Source organism: Aquarana catesbeiana, linkage group LG02, assembly GCF_042186555.1.
Source record: "Aquarana catesbeiana isolate 2022-GZ linkage group LG02, ASM4218655v1, whole genome shotgun sequence".
NCBI lineage: Eukaryota > Metazoa > Chordata > Amphibia > Anura > Ranidae > Aquarana > Aquarana catesbeiana.
In genome coordinates this window covers 16470733-16486590 of record NC_133325.1, presented here as the reverse complement: position 1 = coordinate 16486590, position 15858 = coordinate 16470733, and the positions used below count along the sequence as shown (strand labels likewise).

Here is a 15858-nt window from a genome sequence, read left to right as displayed (position 1 = left end):
AAATCATGTAAGTAAAAACATCCATATGTTTATTACTAAACCATTAAATGACATGACATAATACAGCATAACATGCATAGTACAGTTGTAAAAATTACATTGGAAAAATTGTTAATGGCACACAACAGTAAAAGATGATTTATACCCTAATTTTTTAGAACATGGATGCATGGCTCCTGATGAATGGACGAAGTCCACGAAACGCATCAAGCCTACCTTGATGCATCCAGTGTACATTGACATTCTAAATGGTTTCGCCAATTTATGTTTTTACCAGACTACATTCTGTTTAATATCTAGTATGCATATCTTTTACTGTTGTGTGCCATTAACAATTTTTCCAATGTAATTTTTACAACTGTACTATGCATGTTATGCTGTATTATGTCATGTCATTTAATGGTTTAGTAATAAACATATGGATGTTTTTACTTACATGATTTGTTTGTTTTCATCATACACACCTCATTTAAAGTCCCAAACCTCCCCCCATCTTATGTTACATACCCTCTCCAGTAAACTGTAGAACACCCTCCCCTCCAATAAGGTGCATACCCCCCTCCCCTCCAATAAGGTGCATACCCCCCTCCCCTCCAATAAGGTGCATACCCCCCTCCCCTCCAATAAGGTGCATACCCCCCTCCCCTCCAATAAGGTGCATACCCCCCTCCCCTCCACTAAGGTGCATACCCCCCTCCCCTCCAATAAGGTGCATACCCCCCTCCCCTCCAATAAGGTGCATACCCCCCTCCCCTCCAATAAGGTGCATACCCCCCTCCCCTCCAATAAGGTGCATACCCCCCTCCCCTCCAATAAGGTGCATACCCCTCCCCTCCAATAAGGTGCATACCCCCCTCCCCTCCAATAAGGTGCATACCCCCCTCCCCTCCAATAAGGTGCATACCCCTCCCCTCCAATAAGGTGCATACCCCTCCCCTCCAATAAGGTGCATACCCCCCTCCCCTCCACTAAGGTGCATACCCCCCTCCCCTCCAATAAGGTGCATACCCCCCTCCCCTCCAATAAGGTGCATACCCCCCTCCCCTCCAATAAGGTGCATACCCCCCTCCCCTCCAATAAGGTGCATACCCCTCCCCTCCAATAAGGTGCATACCCCCCTCCCCTCCAATAAGGTGCATACCCCCTACCCTCCAATAAGATGACACTTGATAAAGGAGCGCGCATGCCCGCTGTGAGCCTCGCGCATGCTCAGAAACGCGTAGTGGATCCCTGTCAACCAGAACTACCCGAGTGACGTCATTACTCACGTGACCCTGTTGGAACGCGGAAGTGTCTATCCAGCCTCACCGCTCCACAGCCGGCGTCTCCGAGAGGTGGTCCGCCGCCATCCGCCCGGCTTCCATCTAGCCACACACACACATGGATGTCTGACGATACTCGGATTGGTTCTCTTTGGAAGCTGTTATTCATCAACCAATATGTAAGTGCTTATGTGTGCTTTTTATACTTAATAAACACTGATACTTAAGAGGCGCTTTCTCTTTGTTTCTTATGACTGTTATGGAGAGTTGACTTCACTCAACAGGAAGCTGCCCTGAGTATTGTGTCCACAGAGATCCCCTTGGCTCCTACATCTATCCTTATCACGGATGAATTATATCCTATAGACTTTTCTACTACATAGCATTGGACTATTTTTTGATAATTGTTTTTATTTATTTTATTGATTTATTATATATATATATATATATATATATATGTATGTATAATTTTATGCATATGTATATATATATATATTATCTTTTATATTTATATCCATGGACTTGAGCGCTGCTACTTAATATATTTCATTCCAATAAGGTGCATACCCCCCTCCCCTCCAATAAGGTGCACACCCCCCTCCCCTCCAATAAGGTGCACACCCCCCTCCCCTCCAATAAGGTGCATACCCCCCTCCCCTCCAATAAGGTGCATACCCCCCTCCCCTCCAATAAGGTGCACACCCCCCTCCCCTCCAATAAGGTGCATACCCCCCCTCCCCTCCAATAAGGTGCATACCCCCCCTCCCCTCCAATAAGGTGCACACCCCCCTCCCCTCCAATAAGGTGCATACCCCCCCTCCCCTCCAATAAGGTGCATCCCCCCTCCCCTCCAATAAGGTGCATACCCCCTCCCCTCCAATAAGGTGCATACCCCCTCCCCTCCAATAAGGTGCATACCCCCTCCCCTCCAATAAGGTGCATACCCCCTCCCCTCCAATACGGTGCATACCCCCCTCCCCCCAATAAGGTGCATACCCCTCCCCTCCAATGAGGTGCATACCCCCCTCCCCTCCAATGAGGTGCATACCCCCCTCCCCTCCAATGAGGTGCATACCCCCCTCCCCTCCAATCAGGTGCATACCCCCTCCCCTCCAATAAGGTGCATACCCCCTCCCCTCCAATAAGGTGCATACCCCCCTCCCCTCCAATAAGGTGCATACCCCCTCCCCTCCAATAAGGTGCATACCCCCCTCCCCCCCAATAAGGTGCATACCCCCTCCCCTCCAATAAGGTACATACCCCCCTCCCCTCCAATAAGGTGCATACCCCCTACCCTCCAATAAGGTGCATACCCCCCTCCCCTCCAATAAGGTGCATACCCCCTTCCAATAAGGTGCATACCCCCTCCCCTCCAATAAGGTGCATACCCCCTCCCCTCCAATAAGGTGCATACCCCCCTCCCCTCCAATAAGGTGCATACCCCCTCCCCTCCAATAAGATACATACCCCCCTCCCTTCCAATAAGGTGCATACCCCCCCTCCCCTCCAATAAGGTGCATACCTCCTCCCCTTCAATAAGGTGCATACCCCCTCCCCTCTAATAAGGTGCATACCCCCTCCCCTCCAACTAGGTGCATACCCCCTCCCCTCCAATAAGGTGCATACCCCCTCCCCTCCAATAAGGTGCATACCCCCTCCCCTCCAATAAGGTGCATACCCCCTCCCCTCCAATACGGTGCATACCCCCCTCCCCCCAATAAGGTGCATACCCCTCCCCTCCAATCAGGTGCATACCCCCTCCCCTCCAATAAGGTGCATACCCCCCTCCCCTCCAATAAGGTGCATACCCCCTCCCCTCCAATAAGGTGCATACCCCCCTCCCCCCCAATAAGGTGCATACCCCCCTCCCCCCCAATAAGGTGCATACCTCCTCCCCCCCAATAAGGTGCATACCCCTCCCCTCCAATAAGGTGCATACCTCCTCCCCCCCAATAAGGTGCATACCCCTCTCCCCTCCAATAAGGTGCATACCCCCTACCCTCCAATAAGGTGCATACCCCCCTCCCCTCCAATAAGGTGCATACCCCCCTCCAATAAGGTGCATACCCCCTCCCCTCCAATAAGGTGCATACCCCCTCCCCTCCAATAAGGTGCATACCCCCTCCCCTCCAATAAGGTGCATACCCCCTCCCCTCCAATAAGGTGCATACCACCCTCCCCTCCAATAAGGTGCATACCTCCTCCCCCCCAATAAGGTGCATTCCCCTCCCCTCCAATAAGGTACATACCCCCCTCCCCTCCAATAAGGTGCATACACCCTACCCTCCAATAAGGTGCATTCCCCCCTCCCCCCCAATAAGGTGCATACCCCCCTCCCCTCCAATAAGGTGCATACCCCCTCCCCTCCAATAAGGTGCATACCCCCCTCCCCTCCAATAAGGTGCATACCTCCTCTCCCCCAATAAGGTGCATACCCCTCCCCTTCAATAAGGTACATACCCCCCTCCCCTCCAATAAGGTGCATACCTCCTCCCCTTCAATAAGGTGCATACCCCCTCCCCTCTAATAAGGTGCATACCCCCCTCCCCTCCAATAAGGTGCATACCCCTCCCCTCCAATAAGGTGCATACCCCCTCCCCTCCAATAAGGTGCATACCCCCTCCCCTCCAATAAGGTGCATACCACCCTCCCCTCCAATAAGGTGCATACCTCCTCCCCCCCAATAAGGTGCATTCCCCTCCCCTCCAATAAGGTACATACCCCCCTCCCCTCCAATAAGGTGCATACACCCTACCCTCCAATAAGGTGCATTCCCCCCTCCCCCCCAATAAGGTGCATACCCCCCTACCCTCCAATAAGGTACATACCCCCCTCCCCTCCAATAAGGTGCATACCCCTCTCCCCTCCAATAAGGTGCATACCCCCCTCCCCTCCAACAAGGTGCATACCCCTCCCCTCCAATAAGGTGCATACCCCTCCCCTCCAATAAGGTGCATACCCCCCTCCCCTCCAATAAGGTGCATACCCCTCCCCTCCAACAAGGTGCATACCCCTCCCCTCCAATAAGGTGCATACCCCCCTCCCCTCCAATAAGGTACATACCCCCTCCCCTCCAACAAGGTGCATACACCCTCCCCTCCAATAAGGTTCATACCCCCCTCTCCGGTAAGGTGTAGAAAAAAATGCAGATCCCCCTGCCCCCTGTAAGGTGCAGACCCCTTCCCCTGTAGTAAAGTGCACCCCCTTAAGATACAGACCCCCCTCCTCTTCAAGAAAGGTGCACCCCCTCTTCCCCCTGCAGCCCCCCAATCCTCTAACCCCATGGCAGCTCCTCTCCTCTGTGCAGCTCCGGCACTAGGACCCTGTGCCTCCCCCCCCCACTGCACTGTGCATCCTCCGTCCCCCCCACTGGAGTGCAGTCTGTGGCTCCGCTCTCCGCCTGTCTCCCCTTCGCCCCTCTCTCTCCGCACACACGGCGATGTGGATCCTCCGATCGGCGTGTCCCTTCTCTCTGGGGAGCAGGTGTGAGAAACCGGAGCGAAACCCTTTTCCGAGAGAGCCCGGGGGGGGGGGGGGAGGGGGAGGGCGCTGGGGAGGGGCGGCTTTTCAAAAAGGATGGCTCTCTTATTTTCCACCCTTCCCCGAGAGCCGAGCAGGACTTCAGATTAATGTGTGTTTATACATGTAGTCCGAGCGTGTGTGTGTGTGTGTGTGTCGGGCGGAGATCGGCGGGCGAGTGTGGGGGGATTACAGGAGGAAAGAGAACATTGGAGACAGACATGGTCCTCATATTACATCACATACTTATCGCTGTTCTCCGTTTCTTTAGACGGGGTCAGCAGGCTTTTCTGAAGGCGGACGAAGGGACTCCGGGATGCTCCGAAGCACTCCAGGTAAGACGTTCCTTCTTCTATCCTTCTTCTATCCTTCTTCTCTCCTTCTATCCTTCTCTTCCCTTATGTTTGATGGTCTCCTGAGATGTTCTGTCCTTCTCTTCCCTCACATTCCATAGTCTCCTGAGATGTTCTGTCCTTCTTCTATCCTTCTTCTGTTCTTCTATGCTTCTATATTTCTTCTATCCTTCTTCTCTCCTTCTATCCTTCTCTTCCCTTATGTTTGATGGTCTCCTGAGATGTTCTGTCCTTCTCTTCCATCATATTCCATAGTCTCCTGACATGTTCTGTCCTTCTTCTATCCTTCTTCTGTTCTTCTTCTATGCTTCTATATTTCTTCTATCCTTCTTCTCTCCTGACACCTTCTATCATTCTTCTATCCTTCTATTCTTCTTCTATCCTTCTTCTATTCTTCTATCCTTCTATTCTTCTTCTATTCTTCTTCTATTCTTCCCTTCTATCATTCTCTTCCCTTATGTTTGATGGTCTCCTGAGATGTTCTGTCCTTCTTCTATCCTTCTTCTGTTCTTCTTCTATGCTTCTATATTTCTTCTATCCTTCTTCTCTCCTTCTATCCTTCTCTTCCCTTATGTTTGATGGTCTCCTGAGATGTTCTCTCCTTCTCTTCCATCATATTCCATAGTCTCCTGAGATGTTCTGTCCTTCTTCTATCCTTCTTCTATTCTTCTATCCTTCTTCTATATTTCTTCTATCCTTCTTCTCTCCTGACACCTTCTATCATTCTTCTATCCTTCTATTCTTCTTCTATCCTTCTTCTATTCTTCTTCTATTCTTCCCTTCTATCCTTCTCTTCCCTTATGTTTGATGGTCTCCTGAGATGTTCTGTCCTTCTCTTCCGTCACATTCCATAGTCTCCTGAGATGTTCTGTCCTTCTTCTATCCTTCTTCCGTTCTTCTATCCTTCTTCTGTTCTTCTTCTATGCTTCTATATTTCTTCTATCCTTCTTCTCTCCTGACACCTTCTACCATTCTTCTATCCCTCTATTCTTCTTCTATCCTTCTTCTATTCTTCTATCCTTCTATTCTTCTTCTATCCTTCTTCTATCCTTCTTCTCTCCTTCTATCCTTCTCTCCTCTTATGTTTGATGGTCTCCTGAGATGTTCTGTCCTTCTTCTATCCTTCTTCTGTTCTTCTTCTATGCTTCTATATTTCTTCTATCCTTCTTCTCTCCTGACACCTTCTATCATTCTTCTATCCTTCTATTCTTCTTCTATCCTTCTTCTATTCTTCTATCCTTCTATTCTTCTTCTATCCTTCTTCTCTCCTTCTATCCTTCTCTCCTCTTATGTTTGATGGTCTCCTGAGATGTTCTGTCCTTCTTCTATCCTTCTTCTGTTCGTCTTCTATGCTTCTATATTTCTTCTATCCTTCTTCTCTCCTGACACCTTCTATCATTCTTCTATCCTTCTATTCTTCTTCTATCCTTCTTCTATTCTTCTATCCTTCTATTCTTCTTCTATCCTTCTTCTCTCCTTCTATCCTTCTCTCCTCTTATGTTTGATGGTCTCCTGAGATGTTCTGTCCTTCTTCTATCCTTCTTCTGTTCGTCTTCTATGCTTCTATATTTCTTCTATCCTTCTTCTCTCCTGACACCTTCTATCATTCTTCTATCCTTCTATTCTTCTTCTATCCTTCTTCTATTCTTCTATCCTTCTATTCTTCTTCTATTCTTCTTCTATTCTTCCCTTCTATCCTTCTCTTCCCTTATGTTTGATGGTCTCCTGAGATGTTCTGTCCTTCTTCTATCCTTCTTCTATTCTTCTGATCTTCTATATTTCTTCTATTCTTCTTCTCTCCTGACACCTTCTATCATTCTTCTATCCTTCTATTCTTCTTCTATCCCTCTTCTATTCTTCTTCTATCCTTCTACCCTTCTTCTATCCTTCCCTTCTATCCTTCTATTCCCTTATGTTTGGTGGTCTTCTGAGATGTTCTATCCTTCTTCTTCTATCCTTCTTCTCTCCTGACACCTTCTATTCTTCTTCTATCCTTCTATCCTCCTTCTATTCTTCTTCTATTCTTCTTCTATTCTTCTCTTCACTTCTATCCTTCTTCTATCCTTCTATTCTTCTATCCTTCTCTTCTATCCTTCTTCTATCCTTCTTCTCTCCTGACACCTTCTATTCTTCTTCTATCCTTCTATTCTTCTTCTATTCTTCTTCTATCCTTCTATTCTTCTTCTATCCTTCTTCTATCCTTCTATTCTTCTATCCTTCTCTTCTATCCTTCTATTCTTCTTCTATCCTTCTTCTCTCCTGACACCTTCTATTCTTCTTCTATCCTTCTATCCTTCTTCTATCCTTCTATCCTTCTCTTCCCTTATGTTTGATGGTGTCCTGAGATGTTCTGTCCTTCCCTTCGGTCACAATCCATAGTCTCCTGAGACGTTCTGTCCTTTTTCTTCCCTTATGTTTGATGGTCTCCTGAGATGTTCTGTCCTTCTTCTTCTATCCTTCTTTCTCTCCTGAGATGTTCTGTCCTTCTCTTCCATCACATTCCATAGTCTCCTGAGATGTTCGATCCTTCTTCACTCCTGATACATTCTATCCTTCTTCACTCCTGAGACATTCTGTCCTTCTTCTCTCCTGATACATTCCATCCTTCTTCTCTCCTGATACATTCCATCCTTCTTCTCTCCTGATAGATTCTATCCTTCTTCACTCCAGAGACATTCTATCCTTCTTCTCTCCTGAGACATTCTATCCTCCTTTTATCCTAATACATCCTATCCTTCTCTCCTGATACATTCTATCCTTCTTCTCTTCTGAGACATTCTTTCCTTCTTCTCTCCTGATACTTTCTGTCCATCTTTTCTTCTAAATACATTCTGTCCTTCTTCTCTCCTGACACATTCTTTCCTTCTTCTATCCTGATACATTTTATCCTTCTTCCCTCCTGAGACATTCTATCCTTCTTCTATCCTGATACACTCTGTCCTTCTTCTATCCTGATACATTCTATCCTTCTTCTATCCTGATACATTCTATCCTTCTTCTATCCTGTTACATTCTATCCTTCTTCTATCCTGATACATTCTATCCTTCTTCTATCCTGATACCTTCTATCCTTCTTCTATCCTGATACATTCTATCCTTCTTCTATCCTGATACATTCTATCCTTCTTCCTTCCTGAGACATTCTGTCCTTCTTCTATCCTGATACATTCTATCCTTCTTCTCTCCTGATACATTCTATCCTTCTTCCCTCCTGATACATTCTCTCCTTCTTCTATCCTGATACATTCTATCCTTCTTCTATCCTGATACATTCTATCCTTCTTCTCTCCTGATACATTCTATCCTTCTTCTATCCTGATACATTCTATCCTTCTTCTATCCTGATACATTCTATCCTTCTTCTCTCCTGATACATTCTATCCTTCTTCCCTCCTGATACATTCTCTCCTTCTTCTATCCTGATACATTCTATCCTTCTTCTCTCCTGATACATTCTATCCTTCTTCTATCCTGATACATTCTATCCTTCTTCTATCCTGATACATTCTATCCTTCTTCTATCCTGATACATTCTATCCTTCTTCTCTCCTGATACATTCTATCCTTCTTCTATCCTGATACATTCTATCCTTCTTCTCTCCTGATACATTCTATCCTTCTTCCCTCCTGATACATTCTCTCCTTCTTCTATCCTGATACATTCTATCCTTCTTCTCTCCTGATACATTATATCCTTCTTCTCTCCTGATACATTCTATCCTTCTTCTATCCTGATACATTCTATCCTTCTTCTATCCTGATACATTCTATCCTTCTTCTCTCCTGATACATTATATCCTTCTTCTCTCCTGATACATTCTATCCTTCTTCTATCCTGATACATTCTATCCTTCTTCTCTCCTGATACATTCTATCATTCTTCTCTCCTGATACATTCTATCCTTCTTCTCTCCTGATACATTCTATCCTTCTTCTATCCTGATACATTCTATCCTTCTTCTATTCTGATACATTCTCTCCTTCTTCTATCCTGATACATTCTATCCTTCTTCTCTCCTGATACATTATATCCTTCTTCTCTCCTGATACATTCTATCCTTCTTCTATCCTGATACATTCTATCCTTCTTCTCTCCTGATACATTCTATCCTTCTTCTCTCCTGATACATTCTATCCTTCTTCTCTCCTGATACATTCTATCCTTCTTCTATCCTGATACATTCTATCCTTCTTCTATTCTGATACATTCTATCCTTCTTCTATCCTGATACATTCTATCCTTCTTCTCTCCTGATACATTCTATCCTTCTTCTCTCCTGATACATTCTATCCTTCTTCTATCCTGATACATTCTATCCTTCTTCTCTCCTGATACATTCTATCCTTCTTCCCTCCTGATACATTCTATCCTTCTTCTATTCTGATACATTCTATCCTTCTTCTCTCCTGATACATTCTATCCTTCTTCTCTCCTGATACATTCTATCCTTCTTCTATCCTGATACATTCAATCCTTCTTCTATCCTGATACATTCTATCCTTCTTCTCTCCTGATACATTCTATCCTTCTTCTATTCTGATACATTCTATCCTTCTTCTCTCCTGATACATTCTATCCTTCTTCTCTCCTGATACATTCTATCCTTCTTCTATCCTGATACATTCTATCCTTCTTCTATCCTGATACATTCTATCCTTCTTCTATCCTGATACATTCTATCCTTCTTCTCTCCTGATACATTCTATCCTTCTTCTATCCTGATACATTCTATCCTTCTTCTCTCCTGATACATTCTATCCTTCTTCCCTCCTGATACATTCTCTCCTTCTTCTATCCTGATACATTCTATCCTTCTTCTCTCCTGATACATTATATCCTTCTTCTCTCCTGATACATTCTATCCTTCTTCTATCCTGATACATTCTATCCTTCTTCTCTCCTGATACATTCTATCCTTCTTCCCTCCTGATACATTCTCTCCTTCTTCTATCCTGATACATTCTATCCTTCTTCTCTCCTGATACATTATATCCTTCTTCTATCCTGATACATTCTATCCTTCTTCTCTCCTGATACATTCTATCCTTCTTCTCTCCTGATACATTCTATCCTTCTTCTATCCTGATACATTCTATCCTTCTTCTATTCTGATACATTCTATCCTTCTTCTCTCCTGATACATTCTATCCTTCTTCTATCCTGATACATTCTATCCTTCTTCCTTCCTGATACATTCTATCCTTCTTCTCTCCTGATACATTCTATCCTTCTTCTATTCTGATACATTCTATCCTTCTTCTCTCCTGATACATTCTATCCTTCTTCTCTCCTGATACATTCTATCCTTCTTCTATCCTGATACATTCTATCCTTCTTCTATCCTGATACATTCTATCCTTCTTCCCTCCTGATACATTCTCTCCTTCTTCTATCCTGATACATTCTATCCTTCTTCTATCCTGATACATTCTATCCTTCTTCTATCCTGATACATTCTATCCTTCCCTCTTGGTATTTCGATATTTTGTTTCAGATGACGGTCTCTCCTGCACACTGCCGGCTCTCCCAGCGGGAGCCGATCCATTTTTCTGGAACATTGTATTATTATTATTTTTTGGGTTAAGCCCGGCTCCTCTGTGATCGCCGGCAATGGTGGCGCATGCAAGGTGCCAGCTGTCCTTGGGCTGCAGGTGGATCGATCGTACTTCTGGGGGAACGGGTTTGGCCGTTGTTGGCGGAGAGTTGGGACAATTGTTTGGAAATATTTGGAAGTGTGGAGTTCTGTTTGCCGGGTGTGCGCACCTGAGCGCGCAGGTGACCCTGTCAGGAAACACTCAGACTTCTCTGCTTGTTTATCTCTCTCTATGGTCTGTCTGAGCCAGCCAGCACTCACCATACACATACAGATCAGGGAGTGTATAATAGGAGTAGGCGGTGCTGGATTATTTGATCGTTCTGTTGTATGGAGAGCTCTAACGTGGCCACACACATATCAATATTATTCAATCGATTATTGATGTGACTAAAATGATTTAATAAAATAAAAATAGATTTTATAGTGTCCGTGCACACTTCGATGAATGATCAGTCTCTTTTCTGAGCGATCTCCCCTGTTATCGATCGCATATCTGTGTAGACCATGCAATCTCATAATCTGACCGATCGAAATTCACGAACGATTCATCTCAGTGCTGCCGATCGATATAACACGACCCATAATTTCCTGCCCTGGCCGATCAATCGGATCTGATATAAATCGAGTCTAAATTGGTTTTCTGAAAGGAAGTTATTGGATTGTTTGCCGATTCGATTGGATAATAAAAATCGAAAAAAGTGTACGGCCACCGTTACTGAAGCCGGTAAGTCGATCGACTATGATTGAATTTTATTGATTGTTCACGATGGAATGAATGCATATCTGCTTGTGTAACAGAAAAATCGATTGTGTTTTCAGATCGAATTAAATGATTATTTCTGATTCGGCACTGTATGTGTTGTGTTGTTTGATATTTGAATTGATGGCGAAATCTCTGGCTTTCAATCCTTCGTACTTAGATCAATCAAACATCGAAGATGGACACTTTTGATCATCTTCTGCTGAATGAAGCAGAATTGTGACAGCTGCCAAAAAAAAAAAAAACGGCGATGGGATTGGCTTGGCGTTGATTGTATCCATTATTATTTATCATTTAGCAATATTTTTGATTAAAAACATGGATTTTCTGGTAATTTATAATAATGAAAAAATAACATTATATATATATATATTTTTTTTTTATTTTATTATTATTTTTTTTATTCTTGTTTCTGTTTTGTTACACACACATATATATAACAAAATAGAAACAAGAATAAAAAATAAATAATAAAAAAAAAAAAAATATATATATATATATATATATATATATATATATATATATATATATGTGTGTGTGTGTGTGTGTGTGTGTGTGTGTGTGTGTGTGTGTGTGTAACAAAACAGAAACAAGAATAAAAAATAAAAATTAAAAAAATACATATTTATATATATATATATATATATATATATATATATATATATATATATATATATATATATATATATATATGTATATATAATAAAAATAATGTAACAAACAGAAACAAGAAAATCGACAAAACCAGCAACTGGCGATGGAGGGGCAGACCGGTCGCAACGCGTCAGCTGGCATCCTGACGCATCGATCACTTGTTGGCACGACGGTTTTTTACCAGCTGTGCAATTTACAGAAGAAAAAAAAAATCTACTAGGACTCATTAATTGACGTCCTTTGTTAGTGGGGGGTAAATAGAAGGTCACAGTGTACGGGGGAAGGAGTGTGTGTGTGGGGGGGCTTTTCCTGGTGATAAAGATTGCTACAATGTCTCTATTAATACATCGATCATTCAAGACTTCAGCAGTTACAACGCCCCCTGCACACAGGAGCTAGCACTCTAATTTTTAAGGAGAGTAGATCACCTAGGAGAAAGAGATCCAGAGGGAGCAGTGGTACCCTGGTGGTAGTTGGACCCCCAGTCACCGGTGCTGCAAGGCTCTACCGCTAACCCAGACTGCAGGGAAAGGCAGAGAGGAAATGAACTGCTCAGGAACTAGAAGTCCCAGCATGCCCAGTGTGTGCAGGACTGGAGGACCCAGCATTTCTATATGTGGACAGCTTTGGAGGAACTACAAATCCCAGCATCCTGAGATCATTCTACATGGGCACAGACTGGCACAGACCCTCCTCGGGGGTCAGAGCCCCACCAATACTCCACCCTGAGCTGTGTGTACAGAGGGGGCTCAGTGTTGCCCGGACACTGTCAGTTGGCAGTGATGGAGTTACAGGTGGAGCTGATCCGGTGTCAGTACATTGATGTCCTCTGGGTGTGTCGGTGGGATTTGTCTCCGCTCCAATGGAATGTTGTTGTCCTGCAGCCTCCATAATTAGAGGATCTAAATATACCGTCTCAGGATTCTAACAAGTCTATAAACAGAGCAGACAGCTGCTACTATATCCTCCACCCTCCCACTGCGTACTGCTGATCACTGTCTACATCACCGCTGATCACTGTCTACATCACCGCTGATCACTGTCTACATCACCGCTGATCACTGTGTACATCACCACTGATCACTGTCACCATCACCGCTGATCACTGTCTACATCACCGATGATCACTGTCTACATCACCACTGATCACTGTCTACATCACCGCTGATCACTGTCACCATCACCGCTGATCACTGTCTACATCACCGCTGATCACTGTCTACATCACCGATGATCACTGTCTACATCACCACTGATCACTGTCTACATCACCGCTGATCACTGTCACCATCACCGCTGATCACTGTCACCATCACCGCTGATCACTGTCACCATCACCGCTGATCACTGTCTACATAACCGCTGATCACTGTCACCGTCACCGCTGACCACTGTCTATATCACCACTGATCACTGTCACCGTCATTGGTGATCACTGTCACCATCACCGCTGATCACTGTCTACATCACCGCTGATCACTGTCACCATCACCACTGATCACTGTGTACATCACCGCTGATCACTGTCTACATCACCGCTGATCACTGTCACCATCACCACTGATCACTGTGTACATCACCGCTGATCACTGTCTACATCACCGCTGATCACTGTCACCGCTGATCACTGTCACCATCACCGCTGACCACTGTCTATATCACCACTGATCACTGTCACCGTCATTGGTGATCACTGTCACCATCACCACTGATCACTGTCTACATCGCCGCTGATCACTGTCTACATCACCGCTGATCACTGTCACCATCACCACTGATCACTGTGTACATCACCGCTGATCACTGTCTACATCACCGCTGATCACTGTCACCACTGATCACTGTCACCATGACCGCTGATCACTGTCACCATCACCACTGATCACTGTCTACATCACCGCTGATCACTGTCACCGTCACCGCTGACCACTGTCTATATCACCACTGATCACTGTCACCGTCATTGGTGATCACTGTCACCATCACCACTGATCACTGTCTACATCACCGCTGATCACTGTCTACATCACCGCTGATCACTGTCACCGTCACCGCTGAGCACTGTCACCATCACCGCTGATCACTGTCACCATCACCACTGATCACTGTCTACATCACCGCTGATCACTGTCTACATCACCGCTGACCACTGTCTACATCACCGCTGATCACTGTCACCGTCACCGCTGAGCACTGTCACCATCACTGCTGATCACTGTCACCATCACCACTGATCACTGTCACCGTCATTGGTTATCACAGTCTATATCACCACTGATTACTGTCACCGTCATTGGTTATCACAGTCTATATCACCACTGATTACTGTCACCGTCATTGGTTATCACAGTCTATATCACCACTGATCATTGTCACCGTCATTGGTGATCACAGTCTCCACACAGTGCTGATCATTGTCCCCATCTACTGCTGATGACTGTCAGTTTTGAGAAGATAGTATGTCACTGCTCACTGCTGATCACTGTCAGTACAGAGGGGACAGAATGTCATTGCTTGCTGATCACTGTCATCATCCACTGCTGATCACTAACATTACAGAGGAGGCAGTGTGCCACTTTTCATCACTGTCAGTATATAGAAGATAGTGTGTAGTGAACTGCTGCTGATCACTATCATGATAGAGCACATACTGTCACTGATCACTGCCGATCAATGTCCTGTTTGCAGTAATGTTGTTGATGGTCGCTTCTCTTCGCTCTCTTTAACCATGAGAGGTGTCACCATATCCGAGCAGAGCTATGGGAGGCGTCACCATACCTGAGCAGAGCTATGAGAGGTGTCACCATACCTGAGCAGAGCTATGAGAGGTGTCACCATACCTGAGCAGAGCTATGAGAGGTGTCACCATACCTGAGCAGAGCTATGAGAGGTGTCACCATACCTGAGCAGAGCTATGAGAGGTGTCACCATACCTGAGCAGAACTATGAGAGGTGTCACCATACCTGAGCAGAACTATGAGAGGTGTCACCATACCTGAGCAGAGCTATGAGAGGTGTCACCATACCTGATCAGAGCTATGAGAGGTGTCACCATACCTGAGCAGAACTATGAGAGGTGTTACCATACCTGAGCAGAACTATGAGAGGTGTCACCATACCTGAGCAGAGCTAAGAGAGGTGTCACCATACCTGAGCAGAGCTATGAGAGGTGTCACCATACTTGAGCAGAGCTATGAGAGGTGTCACCATACCTGAGCAAAGCTATGAGAGGTGTCACCATACCTGAGCAGAGCTATGAGAGGTGTCACCATACCTGAGCAGAACTATGAGAGGTGTCACCATACCTGAGCAGAACTATGAGATGTGTCACCATACCTGAGCAGACCTATGAGAGGTGTCACCATACCTGAGCAGAGCTATGAGAGGTGTCACCATACCTGAGCAGAACTATGAGAGGTGTCACCGTACCTGAGCAGAACTATGAGAGGTGTCACCGTACCTGAGCAGGGCTAAGAGAGGTGTCACCATACCTGAGCAGAGCTATGAGAGGTGTCACCGTACCTGAGCAGAGCTATGAGAGGTGTCACCATACCTGAGCAGAGCTACGAGAGGTGTCACCATACCTGAGTGGGGCCATGACAGGTGCTCTGCAGACATGGATGGCACTTTGGGGTGTTGTGATGTCAATTGTTTGTGGTAGTGCCAAGACTGTGCTCCCCTTTATTTCTCATTCCTGCCCTGAGTTCCCAGGT

The 15858-nt window shown here is 45.2% G+C and overlaps 1 protein-coding gene across 3 annotated transcripts in view; it reads left to right on the top strand.

Moving 5' to 3' along the window:
• The window catches only part of PDE2A (phosphodiesterase 2A), a 791783-nt gene that overhangs the window by 312358 nt on the left and 463567 nt on the right, over positions 1-15858 (top strand). For 2 of the 3 annotated variants that reach the window (XM_073612615.1, XM_073612619.1), the window contains exon 2: positions 5053-5116. In XM_073612615.1, coding sequence (XP_073468716.1) covers positions 5053-5116 — 64 coding nt within the window. Of the gene's footprint in view, positions 1-4629; positions 4746-5052; positions 5117-15858 lie in introns of those variants that run through there. The other variant, XM_073612616.1, reaches the window with a different exon arrangement.